The following is a 17,888-nucleotide window of genomic DNA, read 5'->3' on the forward strand; positions in this document are numbered from 1 at the left end:
CAAGCAAATCTGCACCGCCAGATGGAGGACAGGACAGGACCACAAAGATGCTCGTCCTACCCCAGTACTGAGGAGGTCAGGGGAATTACAGCCACAATGTACAAAACCCCAAAAGACAACGCACCCAGGTGCTGTGTTTTGTTTTACCCAGTTCTCACATCTTTTCCCTTCCAGCTGGCAGCGGCAGAAAGGACAAACAGATACTACAGACACTGTTTGTAGGATTTCAGGTTCCATGCTCTGTGGTTGCTGTAGAAATGGGAACGCTTTCCAGTGTTACTGCATCAAGATTCTGATCCTGGTTGTGCATTAAATCACATTGCCTCAAAAGTCACTGCAATTAGTCCGTATCGTATGCAAAGTGATTTAGGATTGTACAAAACAAACCTGGAAAGAAAGAATGATGGCGGGGTGATTGGAAAATCAACCTGGGATTAAGAAAACTGGATTACAGCCTCTGCCCTATGACAAATACTGTGGTGCTCAGAACATCCCCACGCTGCAGAGCTGCACGCAGCTCCACGTCCAAATGGAAACAGCTACCCTGCAGCCACCCGGCTGCCCAGGCAGATCCTTGGAGCCTGGTTTCTCCATCTTACCTGGGGAATGCACAGCACGTGCTCCTCAAACCTGTGAGCTGTGGTTATAGGCACTGAGCACTGGTGAGACGCTCCAAGGCTGCTGGCAGAGGTCAGGCAAACACTTCAGACAAAGGAAGGTAGAAAAATGTGGCAGAAAAAGCTCAGCACACACAGAATGCAGAATTAAACACATGGTTTAATTCTGCAGAGAAGTCTGGGATCATGCTATAAGAGATGAACAGAAAGCAACTGAAAGAATGAATCTGGCAGTAAATCATACTGCATTATGAGCTTTTGCAGATGAGCCCTTTCTTTGTGAAAAAACTGCTGATTTTTGCTAAAAAGCTGTGCTTCAGCGTGGTCACCCCAGACACAAAGGTATCTCCTTAGGAGCTGACGTATGGTTTGAGCTGGAAGCTGAAGGATATCGCCTGTCCCCGTGGTTAATGAAAACATCCATCCTCTCCCACCTGCACTATGGATCGCTGGAGAATCGTGGATCACTGCAGACACTGCGTGAGCTGAACCAACTTTGCCTGTATCATCAGCTGGTAAAGTTTCTGGTTTTAATTAAACTTCAAAATTGGTGACTCACCAGAGCTGCTCAGCTATAGTAATCCACCTGCAGTACCAGTAGTTACAAGAGCTCAAAACCATTCCACAAGGTTACAGCTACATCACTGTAATATCTGAGGGCATCACACGTCTTTTTTAAGGCTCCTATTATTGTTTAATTCCTAAAAACTACCAGTCTTATAGGCTTTTAAGCAGATTCAAACAGTGCCGCCCACTCGTCTTCATCCTTGCAACTGACTTGAAATTGCTCCTCGTAGAAGGACTACTTTTTGCTAAAAACACTAGACATCTGCACAGCCAAAACCAAAACATTTCGGAAGCCAGAAAGAAAACGTGAGGTCACAGCTGAACCCACACCTTAGAAACCACAGAACGTGTTGAAAAAAGGACAAGGCGAGTGTACCTTGGTGGTATATTTGCCTTTATTAGATGCAACAAGTTTACTCCTACCAATAAACATAAGGATAGCAACTAAAAGTATTAATTTTAGTTGATATTTTGCTATTTTTCTTCTTCAATATATAAAAAATCTGCCGTCACCTGGAGCAGAATCAAGAAGCTTTAGGGGTTTAAAAAAAAAAAAAAGCCCATCTGGCTGAGCCCTACTCACCTTCTCACACCCACTGACTAGGCTCCAAAGACCTCGTTATTTAAACCACATCACAGCCAGCAGTGGCATGAAAACATCAGTAATCCTTACTAAAACCAAGGGTAATGGGAAAATGGAGGTCTCAAAGCCCCAGTTTGTCCACGCAGACTTCTGGAATCTCAGCAGCACACACTGGGAATCCAGTTGCCAACGGCTTTTTTGCACTTACAGTTTTCTGAAAACATGAGCACAGCAGCAGCCAGGAATCCAAGGAGATGAGAACACAACAAAGGCCTCGCTCTGCTGCTGCATAAAACCTTACTGTGCCCACAGCCTGGGAGATCTGTGCAGCTCGGGTCTCTTCTCTCTTCAGTTGGTCTTGGAAGCACAACAACGAAGGCAACACCGCTGCTACTCTCTGCTGAGCTCGAGGCTTGAGTTTGGAAAAGGAAAGGCTGACAGGAGGTGTGCGTCTGAGGCTTGCAGGAATCAGAAAGGAGGTGAATCGTGTAAATGCAAAGCAAGTTTTTACTAAATCGTGTACCACTAGCACTAGTGGCACTTGGTGAAACTCACAGGAAATCTGCTTAAAAAGCCATAAAGGAGGCGTGCTTACACTGTAAGTAGTGAACTCCTGAATCCTGTTGCACAAATCTCACAGCACCAGCAGGTTGCAAAGAAGGGATCCAAGTGTTGCTCACAGACAGGGCAAAAAAGGAAATCAGCTGGAATGCATCCTCCCACACCCCTAACCCTACACCCGTGGGCACCAGGAAAACAGGAGGGGCAGTGGACACCACGGGGTCCAAATCTGCACAAAGACGAAGCAACAGTGCTCCACTCTTACCAAGTTCCAGGTTAAACCAAGCAGGACGGGGGAGAATGGAAGAGTTACAGATGATGGTGTAACCCTGCTGTGTGTGCACACCCCAGGGATGCACTCACCAGGGACACGACCCCATTAGCAGCCTGTCACACACTTCTCCAGCCTGAGATCCTGACCTGCGAGGGTGCTGCCTGATTGGAACTCGATGGAAAATTCAGGCTCCGTCAGCTGCCACCTTCCAGGATTTCCAGCTGGCTCCATCGGACCGCAGCACCTGGGAAATCTGCCCAGAATTAACACCTGCACTGGGAACCTCCTGTTTGCTTTGATTACCTGCTTGGGGAAAATATTGTGGAAACAAGCACCACCAAAATACCCTACTCATCACTTTGACCAGAAAATTTACCTGCATCCAGGGCTCTCCCCTCCTTTCTAGTTTATGAAAGGGACCACTTATTACGCCTAAAGGGATACATAACTCTACACTAAGCAAGTAAATTAAACCTCACAGTTCTTCTCTGCACCCACGTGAGCTTGCCTTAGATACCTGTAGATGATTTTTTCATAAATAGAATAAAATACCAATCTGAACCCAAGAGCTAAAAGGAGAAAAGCAGCAGAGGCTGCTTTTTCATTTACAGTACTGAAAGTCCGTGAAGTTTCCGAAACGTTAAGGTTTGGGGTTTAGGACTTGGTTGTTTCCAGTCATTACAAGCGTCTAGATTAATGGCTGGGGAACAGAAAAGCAGCGCGTGTGTGATGCACCCCGTGATCGTGTACTCAAGAACCAAAGAGCATGTAGAAAAAGCAAAGGCCACGTTTTTAGGATATGAGCAGCAACATATAAATAAGCTGAAATAAAGCTGGTTTGAGCCACAATGTCAGAACCAAACACGCCATAAAACTGAAAATGCTTCCTCTTGATTTTTTAAGAAATCATATTACACTTTTCCCAGGTAACAACTTACTTCTTTGTCCACCGGGGCTGTAAGATACAAACTTCCACAGCGTATTTTAAAGGAGCATGAGTGCTTTCAGCTGCTTGCAGCCACCAGCAAGCCCTTGCTGCTCATGTTCTTCCCAAGTCACTACATCAATCTGCTGAGCCTTCGTTTCACCTACTTCATCCAGAACTACCTCACCCCCTTCTCTCTACTCCAGTAATTCACTACTGTGTAATTTTCTCCCTAAAACCCACAACATTAAATCCTTGAAGCCCAGCAGCACCTGTAACTACAAAAAAGGCACCGTGTCACTTTGAATCTGAGAAATTACTCTGTGCACCTGAATTTCCTAAGCCCCTTGGTACGGGAGCCATTTCTTTTTCTTGCTCTGCACAGCAAAGAGCAAAGCGAGGAATACTTAATATTCTGGAGATTATACAGGTTCCTGCTAACGCTGCAAAAAAAGTAAGCCAAGGGCATCTTTGCTTGTTTCAGTTCGATTAAAATGTGTGGTAAGGAAGAAGAAAAGTCAACACACTGTTTGCCAACTAGAAAGGATCAAAATTGTTTGGGAAGGGAACTCAGCAGAAAGAACTTTGAAGGGGGAATTACAAAACAGGACGGGATTATGAAATGGTGATAAATATACATTAGCTTTTCGGAACTCCTTGAAAAGCAAAAGCTTTCAAAACACATCACAAACAGAAGAAACACCAGCCTAGATACCGAGTACGTGCGGGTTATGAACTCGGTGAGGATCTCCAGAAGGGTTCCCTCATCAGTTCAGTTGTTTTTTCATTTCCATTTTGCTAAACGAGAATCCGCCTCTCCTGTAGAATACCTGCAATTTGTACTTGGCAGCTGGATGGCTGCATGTGCCTGTCTCATTAGCAAGAGCTCAATAGGATTAGAAGAATTCCAACTGGATGTTCGTCTGCTAAGAGCCGTTTTTATGCTACAGTAAAACAGAAATTCATTGAGCCAAATCTCATTGCCTTCTGATTTTACATAGTTAAAATACAGATTACACGAATGCCAAATGCTTAATTCACTCGAGTCGCTTCCACCTGGAAAGACGGGAGAGAGGAGAAGATCAGACACAATCCCAAAGACATTTTATCATGGGATGTACGACACGTTTCCTACAAGAAAGAAGCGAACCTTGCTCCTTCCCCCAGGGTCAGTGAATTTACACTGGAATTAGATTAATAATAATAAAAAAAAAGCCCTTTGGGACTATTCATTTCAAAGAAATTTGATCTTCAGATCACAAGCATTTCTCATCTCTGCTTTCCTGCATCCAACTCTTAACAACCAGCACAGGGAGCAGGTGGAAAGGCTTCCAGAGGAGTCCTGACACACCATCACTCGGCGAGACGCCTGAAGCAGCTCCACATCATACGGGAATATCTCCTTTCCAACAGTAAATACAGAAGAAAATGCGTTCACACTGAGCAGATGCAATTGCCAGCTCTACCATTTGTGCTACCGACTGTACCTGGAAAGCTGAACGCAGGAACCCCGCAGCTCCTGAAGAGCCCTGCTCCTTCCTCGGCACTGCAGATGAAGGAACAGGACCCGCAGTACGTTTGAACCCACCTTTTACCTGTTGCTTCCAGCAATCCCACACGCTGCAGTCATCAAAAGCTGCACGGAGGTTCAGAAGGCTGGGAGGCAGGGTTTCTGACCTAGGTATGCTGCCCAGAACCACTCCACATGGTACTTAAAAGCTGCAAAGCCCACTTGGTTCATTAAAACTGTTTTTTCCACCATCTCCAAAGTCTCTGCTTTTTCGCCCCGAGCTACAAAACAAAAGAGTTTTGCTACTAAAACACTAAAGAGCTTTGAGAAAGACGCTCAGTTTTGGAATGCAGAAAATACTACAGTCCGTAATCTTATTTACAGTGGTAAGTGTATCCCGTGCTTTGAAAACACAACACATTAAGCGGGGATAAAAGAAACCTCATTTAAGAGCAACATAATTAGCCTGGCCCCAGCACCCCACCAGCACCAGACACCTCCACCCAAAGCACACCAAGTTATTCTCACGCTGCAGACTCTGTGCTGGCTATTTCTTCGTGTTTTTCAAAGACACATCCGAGCTGTGCAGGTGCCTGGACTGCACAGCTTCCACGCTATCTCACCTCTTCTGTGAATCTCCTACAGCGTGATGCACTAATTTGGGGAGGAAGAACAAAAAAGGGCTTGCAAACTTCCCAGCATTCAAGCCCTGCAAGAAACCCGACACAGCTTTACGACGTAAAAGCCCAGAAAATGAGCCAGCTTCTTCCCAAGCTAATAAATTCCGTGTGTTGCTGTGAACTAAAAGAGGAGGAGGTTTACAAAGCTCTCCAGCAGCAAACGAACACGGCTGTCCTACACATCACAGGGCCCAACAGGTACCTACAGGACAGAGAAGATCAGCTACAGAACCATGGAGCAATTCACCTCCCTTTATAATCATGTTTTGGAGCTCCAAATACGCTCCAGCCCCAAAGCAGGGGTGCACATCCCAGCTCCCATTTTACTCCACCGATCAGTCTCCTATTCCCCTACGAGCTCTGCATGATCAGGAGCTTTCCTCTGTTTTCTAGGGGGGTAATTTCTTTCGCCAGCCCGCTGTCAGCTTCCTACCTGCCCAATAAAGCACTGACAGGATTAGATTAAGCATCAATTTTAGGAGAAAACTTAATGCTAATGAATAACTGCTTCATTTCTGCAAATTCGCTTTCTCTGATGCCTCCAGCTAGGCTGGGTGGATGAACTGCCTGCCTCTTTCACCCACCCTAAAGCCAGCCCTGTTAAGTATGATTACTGCTCAGCTATGGATAGTAAACAGAGTCTTAAGCGTCAATTTCGTGGCTGGAGAAATTGTTTCACAGGAAGATCATTGTAGTAGCTGTATGGGGGCATTATGCTTCCGTCCTTGGTTTTCTTTTTTATTAAATTAAAGTGAAAGAGCATTAATGATAAGCTGGCACCTGCAACATGCTGGGCAGCTCTTGTGGGGAGCTCCAAGGTTGATTTAAGAGTAGAGCTCAGTCCCCACAGCTGACCACTGCTGCAGGTTTTCAGCACCTGGGCATCTCTGTAGAGCCCCCTTCCTCCTGTGTGCCCCAAAACTGGATCAGACACGTGCAAATGTTTGGATTAAAAGATGGAAAGAGTACTGCAGGACATACAGGTACCGTTTGGAAATTTGGGAGCAATCTTCTATCACGTCTGGATCAAGTTTTTTTTAAAAGTGCAGTTCGCTTGCATCACTCAGCGCTGCTTACTCACACGAAAACACTCGTTAAGGATGGTGGGAAACACCACGGAGAAAGGCAAGCAGAACAAATTTCAATATTTCTCACCTCATCAAGAAAATGAACATTTTAGCCAAGCGTAATTGAACGGAGCGCTGCATCACCCGGGGGAGCAAACAAAGCTCCAATTTTAACAGCAATCCCGGTAAATTTTCTGCCACCTGTGTCTGTGTGGCTCTGCCCTGGATCTCATGCCTTGTTGAGCCTTCCACTTTCTCACCTTGAAACACCTTGGAAGCCCCAATAATACAGAGAGCTTGGGGTATCCTCTGCACACATCAAACCACCCTTCAGGAAGGAAGCATGGAGGAGGGATTTATTTATTTTTTTTTTTTAATTTTACACCATCCCAAGGGCCTAAAACACAAATCAGAACACAATAAGCCTCTGTAACACGCAGGGACAAAAAAAAAAAAATCAAAGCACGGCCTTCGCCAACACAATTCTTGACCAACAAAGCGCTTCTGGAGTTAAACGAGGAAAGCAGTTGCTAGAAGCAACAAATAATCATTTCAGCAGAGCGCTGTGGATGTCTAGGAAGACCAGTCTCCTCTCTGCAGGAAATGGCTGCAGCGCGCCAAGGAGACTTCGCTATTAAAAAGAAAAAAGAAAAAAACAACAAAGAAGAGTAGAAAGAAACCCATTAGAATCCAGTTACTTCTCACAAGGCGTCTCTTGCTGATGGCTGTGGCCGCGCAGCAATTACAACGTTTGCTTTATGACTGAGGTTTTAACCACTGGGCTCATTCCCAGGCAGTTCTACTCACTAACACCTGCAGGCCAGCCCTGCCGAGGCACCAAGAAGCCCCACAGAACGACAACTCGGGCTCTCTGCAGCAGGAAATCCGACAGACAGCAAACAACAGCAGGTGAGGGAGAGATAAGAGGTCAGGATGCGCTGGAAAGGGGGAAAAAAAAACAAGATGAGAGCTGGCCAGCAGATGCAGGGGTAACTAGCTGCAGTAGGGAACAGAACACGGCACAGGGGTTTGATGGTGGTAACTTCAAGGATCATTCCTTGAATTTCAAGGGATTATTTCAAGGATAAGCTCCTGACAATGCCAAGCAGCACCTAAGACCAAGCACGCATTTTGAAGATGCCACCGTGAAACTCACTGTAAGCTCTGAGCTAATCAGAATAAAACAGGTGAGGAAACACGACAAAATCTGGTCCGTTCTGAAAATCTGTTTCTCCTTGTTTTTATGGGCATACAGAACAGAAAAACAAAAATCCTGCATGGGGAAAGAGCCCGTCAGGGCATTCCCCTCCTGCCTGCCGTCCTGCAGCCCGTGGGCCACCCCATGAGATCCCACACGTGGCTGTATTTCTACAAGGCACGACAAAACAGCTTGTAAGGCACCCTGGGACAAGCACGACGGTCCAGCAGCCCGCTGCCTGCGCCTCTCTGTACATTTCCAGACGTTCATTAAACCAGAAGGGCTTATTTGACTTTTATAATTGAAAACTGTTGTCTTAAAGACGAGTCCCAAGTGGGGCGATCTACAGCTTCCAGCACTATTTAACCTCAAAACACACAAGCTGATAACACGTGCTGGGAAACCTCTGCAGAGGCGCTGCAAAAAGTTGTTGCTCTATGAAACAAAAGCCAGCCTGATACGCTCTGGGAAGGAGAAGAAATCCAAAAGATTTTAAAAAATTTAACTCTGTAACAACACCCTAAATGCTTTCTCATTGTTTTCACAGCGAGTTGATTGCTGCTAAAAAATTCTGGATTTGAAGAAGTGAATCAAAGGGTTCAGGAGATAAAAAACCTCCCTTTGAGACGACAACGGGATGCTGGAAGGAAGGTAGCCAAAAATTGCACCGTGCAAGTCAACAGGTATGGCAAACGGGCTATCGTTGTGAATTGATTATAGAATTACAACAGATCTCCCCCTTAAAACAAAATTAAAGGTGAAATCCAGAGGCCAGCACAGTCCAAGAGCAATACTGGGTGGGTTTCCAGCCTCCACACACAGATCTGTGTTGTGCAAACAGGGCAGGAGCTCGCTCCTTCGCTGCGGGGCAACGCAGAGCTGAGTCTCTTCAAAAGGCTGTTCAACACAGAAAGTAAACAGAGCATTATAAAACATATTCCTCCTCTACTTACATCCTATTAATCTTTCATGCTGCTTACACAGTCGGTTAGAGCATTTTCGACAGAAATTGATCATCTTTTATCAGTGAGGACTTGCGCGAGAGCTGTGGCGACGAGGCTGAGCAGCTACAGCCACCTAAGTAAATATCATCAGGACTTTCTTTATTTTGCTAAATTAACCACCCTTTAATCAAATTTCCCCAGGCCAGTGCAAACAACGCGGGTCTAGTTAGCAATCAGCTGATTTCTGGAGAACGAAAAAAAAAAGGAAAAGGGGAAAAAAAGAGACTGCAGACACTTGGGATGTCATCTTGAAGAGAAGTCACGCACTTTTACATGTTTCCAGCAGCTGAATCTTAATACAAAAATGTTCCCCACCCAGGCAAAACCCAACCAGCATCACCTGTGGATCATTTTCCACCTTGGAGAAGTGACACAGGCAGCCACAAAATCCAGTTACACTGCCAGGGATGAGCTGAGTGATGGAGCTACTGCTCTGCTTGGGCACCAGGTACTAATTTCCTACCTTTTACTGGCCTACGACCCCAAAATTCAGCACTGCTGTTAGGCGAATCACCAGCTCCCAGGAGAAAAATGAAGTCCTAAGCACCAACAGGGTCAAAAATCTGCAGGAGTACAAGCTGTACAATGCTGCCTTGACCTGGAGGATGAAGAGGTGAGCATCTGGGAGCTGCTGGCCTCCCTGTGCCATGAAGCCATCCTTGTGAGCACCCAGCAGCAGAAGGGCAGCCCCACAAATAGATGGCTTCAGAAATTTCATTATTAACTTGGAGGTTTCAGCACTTCCCTGGAAGGAAGAGCTGTCGGAGGAGATGTCTTCGAAAGAGGAGAAACCACAGGACTCGCAACCGGTTATTCACAAAACCACCCGTTTCTGCTTCCCTGTCTTTAAGGGCAAGCTCTGCCCCAGCTCTGCATGGGGTGGTCCCTCAAGCTTTCCATGGCACGGTCACACCTGCACACGCTGGGCACCCCAACCTGCTGTTAAACAGAACCAAAACACATTAAACAGAACCAAAACACACTAAACAGAACCAAAACCCTGCACCCAGCCCCACACTTACCACTCACACACTACACACAAGTGTCCCAAGACCACTCCAGGAAAGTTTATCGTTTAGGACCACGTTCTGCCATATGCAATTTGTTCTCCATGCCTTTCTGAGCTACTTATCTTGTAGAACTGCTGCTTTTCATAACGTTGGAAAACACTATTAGCAATAAAAGCGGTTTTAAGAGACCATTACCGTCCACACAGATCAGAATAACTTGGCTTTATTTCTCGTGGCAGCTATTTCCCAGCTGTAAGAGCGAGGGCATCAGCTGCACATCCATCTTCCCTACTCTACGTCACAACCAGGGATACCGCTTCTATTGCCTTCGACATAACGAGAAGATCAAACACCAGGTCGTTAGGAAGAAGCCGTTTAACGAAGCTCACTGTAAACGTAATGAAAATAATGGCCAGAAACCATTAAAAGGGAAAAGAAGAATTTTGGTTGGGAAAAAAAAGTATGTTTGAGGGTTCTGCCTGCAGTTCCAACTTCTGCTGGTATGAAAAGTAGGAAGCACGCTACGCCCTGCCTCACTTTTACTTCTCCTTGACATCTGTCATGTGTGTTTGCCAGTGTGAAAGCTTCGCTACAAGATTTCAATAAGGTCTCCCAGAGTCACTGCCGAAGTTTGTTTTCTCCCAATTAAAGCAGCTATTAAAGGCCAGCTTTAAAAAACAGCCACCTTTAATTGGGAGGAGGAACGCCTAACAATAAATAAAAGGCAGCCGTTCACCAATTAAAAATCTGACAGGATCTTTCAGAAAAAAAAAAATGAGCATTTGCTAAATGCCAGCTTGCTTGTTTCAGACTACAAAAGCTGCTTCGAGCAGCTCCGAACAAAACAAAAGGTTAAGCAAAATCAATGTACGTACACGTGTCTGTCCTCGGAGAGATTAATGCATATATTCCCTCGGTTGTCCTCGAGTGGATGAACAGAGTTTCCTCCATTCTTTGCGCTGCTTTTTAGAAAGGCAGCGTGAAAGCCCACGCGGTGAGCACTGCACCGAAAGCTCCTGGTGTCCCTTTTGGTCTTACAAAGGAGGTTTTTCTTCAGGAATCCGAAGCAACAACTCACACTCTCATCTAAGGGCACAGGGAGAAGACGAAGACTGCCCAAGCCACAGCAGAGGTGGATTTTATTAGCATGCTTTGCAAATATTCATCAGGCTTCCCAAACACTCCTTATTTCTAGAAGACTTACTGTCTTCTAGACAGCCACACTCCAAAACCCACATCTTCTTTAGGAGAAATGCCAGTTTCTCCCCCAAAACACGAGTTTGGGTGGCATCCCTGCCCACAGCAGGGGAGTTGGATAATCTTTAAGGTCCCTTCCAACCCAAGCCATTCTGTGACTCTGTGAAGAAGCAAACCATGCCCAAGCACCCAGCGTAACCCCACAGCAACCCCACAGAGTCCCCACCTCACCACTCAGCCCTGCCGGTAGCTCCTGGCCTTTGGGAACAGCTCAGCACATCGCTCCCCCCTGACAGCAGCCCTGCAGGAGTGCAGATGTGGCACCATGCCCCTAAAAAACACCCCACCTGTGGGCTACAAGACAGTTATTCTGGCCACAAGCCACCCGAAATCGCTCTCTGTTCTTGGTAGTAGCTGGAGAACCAAGGTGAACTCGGTCACTTCAGGAATCCTACAGGAAACAGCTCCCGAAGAACAAACCCAGCACAACAGGAAAAGCTGACACTTCATGGGGAGAGATAAGGGCCTGGCAGCGGGACGGTTCTTCCTCCTCCATCTCGCACTTATCTGCGCTCAGAGCAGCTGAAAAGCAACACCGCAGAGACTGGGAACAACCCCGAGCTCCCACACTGCACAGAGACGCAGTTTAGGAGCGTTATTGGAGGCTCAGAGGAGGTCAGAAACTTCCTCAGGCTCCTTTTTAAGGCTGCGCGGCCACTCGGTGCGACAGAGCAACCCCCAGCGCTGCCACGAGACACCCTCTGCTCCACGGGCTCGTACGCAGTCGACTTTCCTGAAGCAGCAGCTCTCGTTTCAGATCAGAGCCTGCAAAAAAAGACCACTTCTCACATGATTTCAGTGCTGCTCTAACATGGTAGGGCTTTGCCAAGGATCCGGCCCCAAATACTCTCACCGAAAAGGAGACTGGTTCTGCCCCTAGGAAGCTCAGAGTCCCTAAATCTGGCATCAGAGGCAAGTAAATTCATTAGTCTCTTACAGTAGAGAGCTTCTTAGCTTGAGTAAACATAGAAATATATCCCTTCATTAATAAAATCATTTGTATTTATAAAACACCAATCTCCATGTTTCAAAGCATTTTATAGACTAAAACAGACTCGATATTGCTGACCTAAACAGCATTTCTTCCTGAAAAACACAGCCAGCTCTGCTACAATCAAGTAAAATACAGCAATGCTTGAAGTAATCCCTCTGGTTTGGTTTGTTTGAGGCAGAAGAATGCAAAGTTTTGCAGCTCTTAACACACAGCTTCCTTCCAGGGGCCTTCCGCACAGCCACGAGGAGAACTCAGCAGCCTTCTCAATAGGGAAACGCAAGGGTAAAGCTCCCAGGGCTGGCAGGAGAATCCGTGCAAAGTGTTTGGGAACAAAGTGATCGAGGAAAGAAAACTTTGCTACATTTCAAACCAAGGGCGGGCTGTTAAAATCCCTAACATCTTGCTGAAGATGAATAAAGAAAGAGAAAGGTTTCAATGTCTTTGCAACAGCATTTTACAAACACAACAAAAAACGTCACCTGTTCCACTTCCAGGCTCGCGTGGTCTGGCCCAGCACGACACCTCAAGCACTACACCCAAACCAAGTTCTAATTAAATTTTGGAGGTTTAATTATCACGCTGGTCTACCAAACAACTTTAATTTCATGAAGTCTGTAACCTCAAGGTTGCACCCAAACACTGGACATAACCTACCTCAGCTCTCGGTGCCCGTGAGCCAAAGATTATTAGACAAAGATGGTTTCTTTTTTGGTGAACACAGTCATATAAGCTCATTCTCATATCATAAATGAAATAAGAAGTTAAGATTTATTAAAATCAAGACCTAGATGTAAAGGCGGCCCTTACAACTCTTCAGTTTCTATTGGGAATTACAGACAACACGCCAAAAAAAGTAAGACTAGAGGAAATGCTGCAACGGTGCATTTACATTATTCATTCTTCCAGTACTCACAAATAACCCTAATTTACAGAAAATACAGCAATCTATTGACAGCTCACCACATTTATCTCCCCAGATCACTCAAACTTGAGGTTGACCAAGAATTAACGAGCACACCACACTTTAAATCCACACTATGTACATTTACAACATGCAAGTGCAGAGTAAGAGCTCAGGATCCAGGTAAGAAGCCCGACTTGTGGCAGTTTTCACAACGATTCAGGTATTTGTTAAGCAAGCATTCCTTGGGAACACATAAATGAGTGCACCCAGGAGAGTTTGTAGGCCTAAATATAAATTTTAATAACCCCATACTTGGCTATTCAGCACTTGTTATATCAAAAGTAAGAAGTTATCAAAGCACACTGCTACAACTGTCTCACGTTTACGCCATGTCACATCAGTGTACACAGCAATCTGCAGGAAAGCTGGCCTTGCGTGTACACACATCTCCAGCCTAAACAAGTCTGTTTTCCTAACTGGTTTTCTTACAAAACTAACGAGCTGGAAACAGGCCTGGCCGTGCCCGGCATCTCCTTTCATTCATTTTTCAGCGCGATGCTTTGTTACCTATTACCACGCACTTCCAAGGCTGCAGCGGTGACCCCGGGAAGGCAAAGCAGTCGTGTGAACCTCCCGCTTTTCTCCCTTGCCATCTACCTCAAGTTCTGCAAGATCTGAAAGAGCGGTTTTCAGAAATAATGAAAAGGAAGGGGATTTTGTCCTAAACACTACGGCTCACACAATACTTTTAAATTAGATCATGAAATGTGCTAGGTACGGAATTATTACCGCTCTAACTTCTCCAAAGTAGTAGAAAAAACACAGTTTCTAGCAGTTTCTGGTGGAGAAGTGAAGTTTGAAAGTTCATTCAATGCATAGTAACAGAGCAGTATGACTGCTTACACCCAATTTGAAGTGTGTAAGATGTGCATTTAAAAGCTTCAGGGGGAAATCAGCCGCCAACTCACTGGTTGTAAGCAGCCCAAAAATGATTTATAAGCAGCTGAAAATGGCACAGAGGGAAACTAACACACTGCCAGGTCTGTGCTTGGATCCAAGTATATCACAGAACCATCCTCCAGCATAGAAAAGGAGTAAGGGCAGACTGAAATCAATTCCCAAAACAGGACAACACACAACTGCCTTCTTTGTGCCCCCTGCAAGGCAGTGAGACTTGTTGGGGCGGTGCTTTTTCCACTATTGCATCCTAAAACAGGACAGTGTCTCCACAAAGAACTTCCTAGTCCTTTGACTTCTCCAGCCAGCCTTATCTCACCCAGTGCTGCTGCGTGTTTGTGGACAAGGGTCAACTACGGGCTCTAGAGCAGTAGGGAAGCAGTGCCCTGGCCCTCCCAGTAGGACACAAAGCTGGGGCTTGCTGTAGCCTTGCTCCTGTGACCCCAGGATGCTGGAGACAGCAAGGTGGAAATGGGAGATGAATGATAGCACGGTTTGGGTTGGGAAGGACGTGAAAAGTCATTCAGCTCCACTCCCTTGTCATAGGGGTTGGAACTTTCCATGAAACGAGGGTGCCCAAAGCCCCATCCAGCCTGGCCTTGGGCATTGCCAGGGATGGGGCAGCCACAGCCCCTCTGGACAGCTGGGGACAGGGCCTCACCACCCTCAGATGTAAGAATTTCTCTCTTTTAGCTAATCTATGTTAGATTAGAGCCATTCCCCTGTCCTATCACCACACCCCCTGACACACAGTCCCTCACCAGCCCTCCTGCAGCCCCCTCAGGCCCTGGCAGCTCTCCCCGGAGCCTTCTCCAGGCTGAACACCCAAAGTTTCCTCAGCCTGGCCCTACACCAGAGGGGCTCCATCCCCTCAGCACCCCCGTGGCCTCCTCTGGCCTCTCTCTGCCACATCCCTGCCCTGCTGCTGGGGCCCGCAGCTGAACGCAGGCCCTAGGGGGGGTCTCAGGAGCAGACGGGGACCGTCCCCTCCCTCAGCAGCGGCCCCGGGAGCCGTACGGGCGGACTGGACCGGGCCGCCCCTACCTGATGACGGAGATGAGCAGCCCCGAGGGGTCCTTGCTCCTGCTCATCGCGCTCCGGTAGCGCCCCGCCGACTCGCCCGCCGCCATCTTGCTCCCCCCTCAAAGCACCGGGCAACCACCCCCGCTAGCGCGGCGCAGCCAATAAGAGGAGAGGGGGGCGGGAGAATGAGGGGATGCGGCCCAATAGGAAGCGCGGAAGTGGAGTCAAGCTGCTGTGCGCCGTGCGGGGAGGGCCGCGGGGTGTTCTGGGAGTTGTAGTTTTTGTGGGTGTGAAGCCGGCCTGGTTCACCCTCAGGTGAATCACAGAATCAGCTAGGATGGAAGCGACCTCCAAAATCACCGAGTCCAAATCTGATCTAACATTAACCAGTTCTCCACTAAACCATAGCACTAAGCACCACATCTAAATGTTTTATAAAGACCTCCACAGATGGTGACTCAACCACCTCCCTGGGCAGCCCATCCCAACACCTCACAACCCTTTCAGTAAAGAAGTTCTTCCTAACATCCAACCTAAGCCTTCCCTGGCGCAGCTTTAGCCCATTCTCCCTCATCCTATCACACAGGGAGAACAGACCAATCCCAACCTCACTACAACCTCCTTTAATGTACTTATAAAGAGCAATAAGGTTGCCCCTGAGCCTCCTCTTCTCCAGGCTGAACAAGCCCAGCTCCCTCAGCCGCTCCTCATAAGACTTGTTCTCCAGACCCAGAGAAGGGCTTTGTTGCCCTTCTCTGGACTCGCTTGAGCACCTCCATGTCCTTCTTGTAGTGAGGGGGTGGCATGGAGGGGGCAGGCCAGTGACTTGCTGACCTCATCCTCCACACCTCGTCCCCCTTGTTCTCATTAAAACTTCATTTCCCCCCTAATTCCCTTCTGAATGCAACAATTGTCCTCTTTTTAATGGTTATTTTTGTCGAAACAGATCTGAAGGCTTCCAAAATAAAAAGACACTGCTCGGAAATTGCCCCAAACTGCAGGCAGGCAGCACCTGCAGCAGCACAGGAGCTTTGAAATGCTGTTAAAATCCATTAACTGGTTAGGAGATCATCAAAACAGTTGACAGATGTATCCACAAAAAACACAACACCCAAAAGCCTTTATTTTTCCTGAAAATTACATAAAATGGGGTTGTGAAGGGCCTCGTCTGCCCTCATCCCCCTGACAGAAGCCCAGTCGTGCTCCCAACCCCCTGACATGGTGGCATGAGGTGGCCTCGGCCTCAGTCACATGCACTGTGAGCCAAATGAGGTGGCTACACTCGTATGTAGGATTGAAAATGAAAAAATGTGTTGGCTGCTGAGAGTGCAGTGTCCTACTTTGGCCACAATGACCCCATGCAGCGATACAGGCTTGGGGCAGGGTGGCTGGAAAGCTGTGCCGAGGAAAAAGATATGGGGGTGCTGATTGATGCTCACCTGAATATGAGCCCAGAGTGTGCCCTGGTGGCCAAAAAGGCCGACAGCACCCTGACTTGTATCAGGAATGGTGTGGCCAGCAGGGCCAGGGAAGTGATCGTCCCCCTGTACTCAGCCCTGGTGAGGCCGCACCTTGAGTACTGTGTTCAGTTTTGGGCCACTCACTACAAGATGAACATTGAGGTGCTCAAGTGAGTCCAGAGAAGGGCTATGAAGCTGGTGAAGGGCCTGGGACACAAATCCTGTGAGGAGTGGCTGACGGAACTGGGGGTGTTTGGTCTGGAGAAGAGGAGGCTCAGGGGAGAACTCATTGCTCTCTGCAACTGCCTGAAAGGAAGGTGTGGGGAGCTGGGGGTCAGCCTCTTCTCACACGTAACTAATGATAGGACCAGAGAGAATGGCCTCAGGTTGTGCCACGGGAGGTTCAGGTTGGAAATGAGGAGACATTTCTTCTCAGAAAGAGCAGTCGGGCACTGGGACAGGTTACCCAGGGAAGTGGTGGAGTCAATATCCCTGGGGATGTTCAAGGAAAGGTTAAACTTGGAACTTAGGGACATGGTTTAGTAGTGACATAAGTGGTTGGGGGATGGTTGGACTAGATGATCTTGCAGGTCTTTTCCAACCCTAATGGTTTTAGGGTTCTATGAACCAGCTCACACTACAAATACGGGCTGTGCATTAGAGCCTCATACAGGCTGATGACACCCTCATGGGGTTACCAAAGCATCATGTAATTTAATTTAAGTCACAGTGTTTTTTAAAAATGGCTTTCCCCTGTTTTCTCCAGGCAGGCAGTGAGGTGTGGTGAGCTGAAATAGCCCAGGCAATCTTGCATTTGGTGCTGATGGGAAGCCTGCTGTGACAGGAAACCAGACCAACGTTGCCTTCTGCATTTTCTCCCCTTTGTGCAGCTGGAGCTGACAAACCAGTGTCAGTTCGCAAAACAGCAGGGAATTGACACAACTTTGACATTTACTGAAGTTTTCAGATCTTCAGCATTTACTGAAGGCCAGCTTCCTTGTCGGGTCTGCTTCTTTCACTATCCATAAGCTCCCTGTCTTGCCACAGTACCATCCCTCTTTAAAAACAGCAAGGTGTACGCTGTTGTGTTCAGGAGTTAGAAAAAAAAAAAAAAAAAAAAAAAAAAGGTTGTTTTTGTATGTGATGTCAAAAAAAGTTATCTTACAACTGCTGCCTGCCTTTCCCCGTTTGGAAATGAAGGCTAAAGATATCTCCCCAGTGAAGTGCTTTGAGAGCCTGTGTTAAAAACACCACTCAGGACCTGGGTTATCATTACAGGGGCAGGAATTTCTTAGCA

The 17,888-nt window shown here is 47.1% G+C and overlaps 1 protein-coding gene across 4 annotated transcripts in view; it reads right to left on the reverse strand.

The window, feature by feature from the left end:
• EXOC4 (exocyst complex component 4) overlaps window positions 1–15,285 on the reverse strand; it is a 365,485-nt gene extending 350,200 nt beyond the window's left edge. For 3 of the 4 annotated variants that reach the window (XM_072041021.1, XM_072040965.1, XM_072041041.1), the window contains exon 1: window positions 15,153–15,285. In XM_072041021.1, the coding sequence (XP_071897122.1) occupies window positions 15,153–15,238 (86 nt within the window). In that variant the 5' untranslated portion in view covers window positions 15,239–15,285. Of the gene's footprint in view, window positions 1–13,718; window positions 13,820–15,152 lie in introns of those variants that run through there. The other variant, XM_072040993.1, reaches the window with a different exon arrangement.
• Window positions 15,286–17,888: the final 2,603 nt, after the last annotated feature.

This window comes from Anas platyrhynchos, chromosome 1, assembly GCF_047663525.1.
Source record: "Anas platyrhynchos isolate ZD024472 breed Pekin duck chromosome 1, IASCAAS_PekinDuck_T2T, whole genome shotgun sequence".
NCBI classification, from domain to species: Eukaryota; Metazoa; Chordata; class Aves; order Anseriformes; family Anatidae; genus Anas; species Anas platyrhynchos.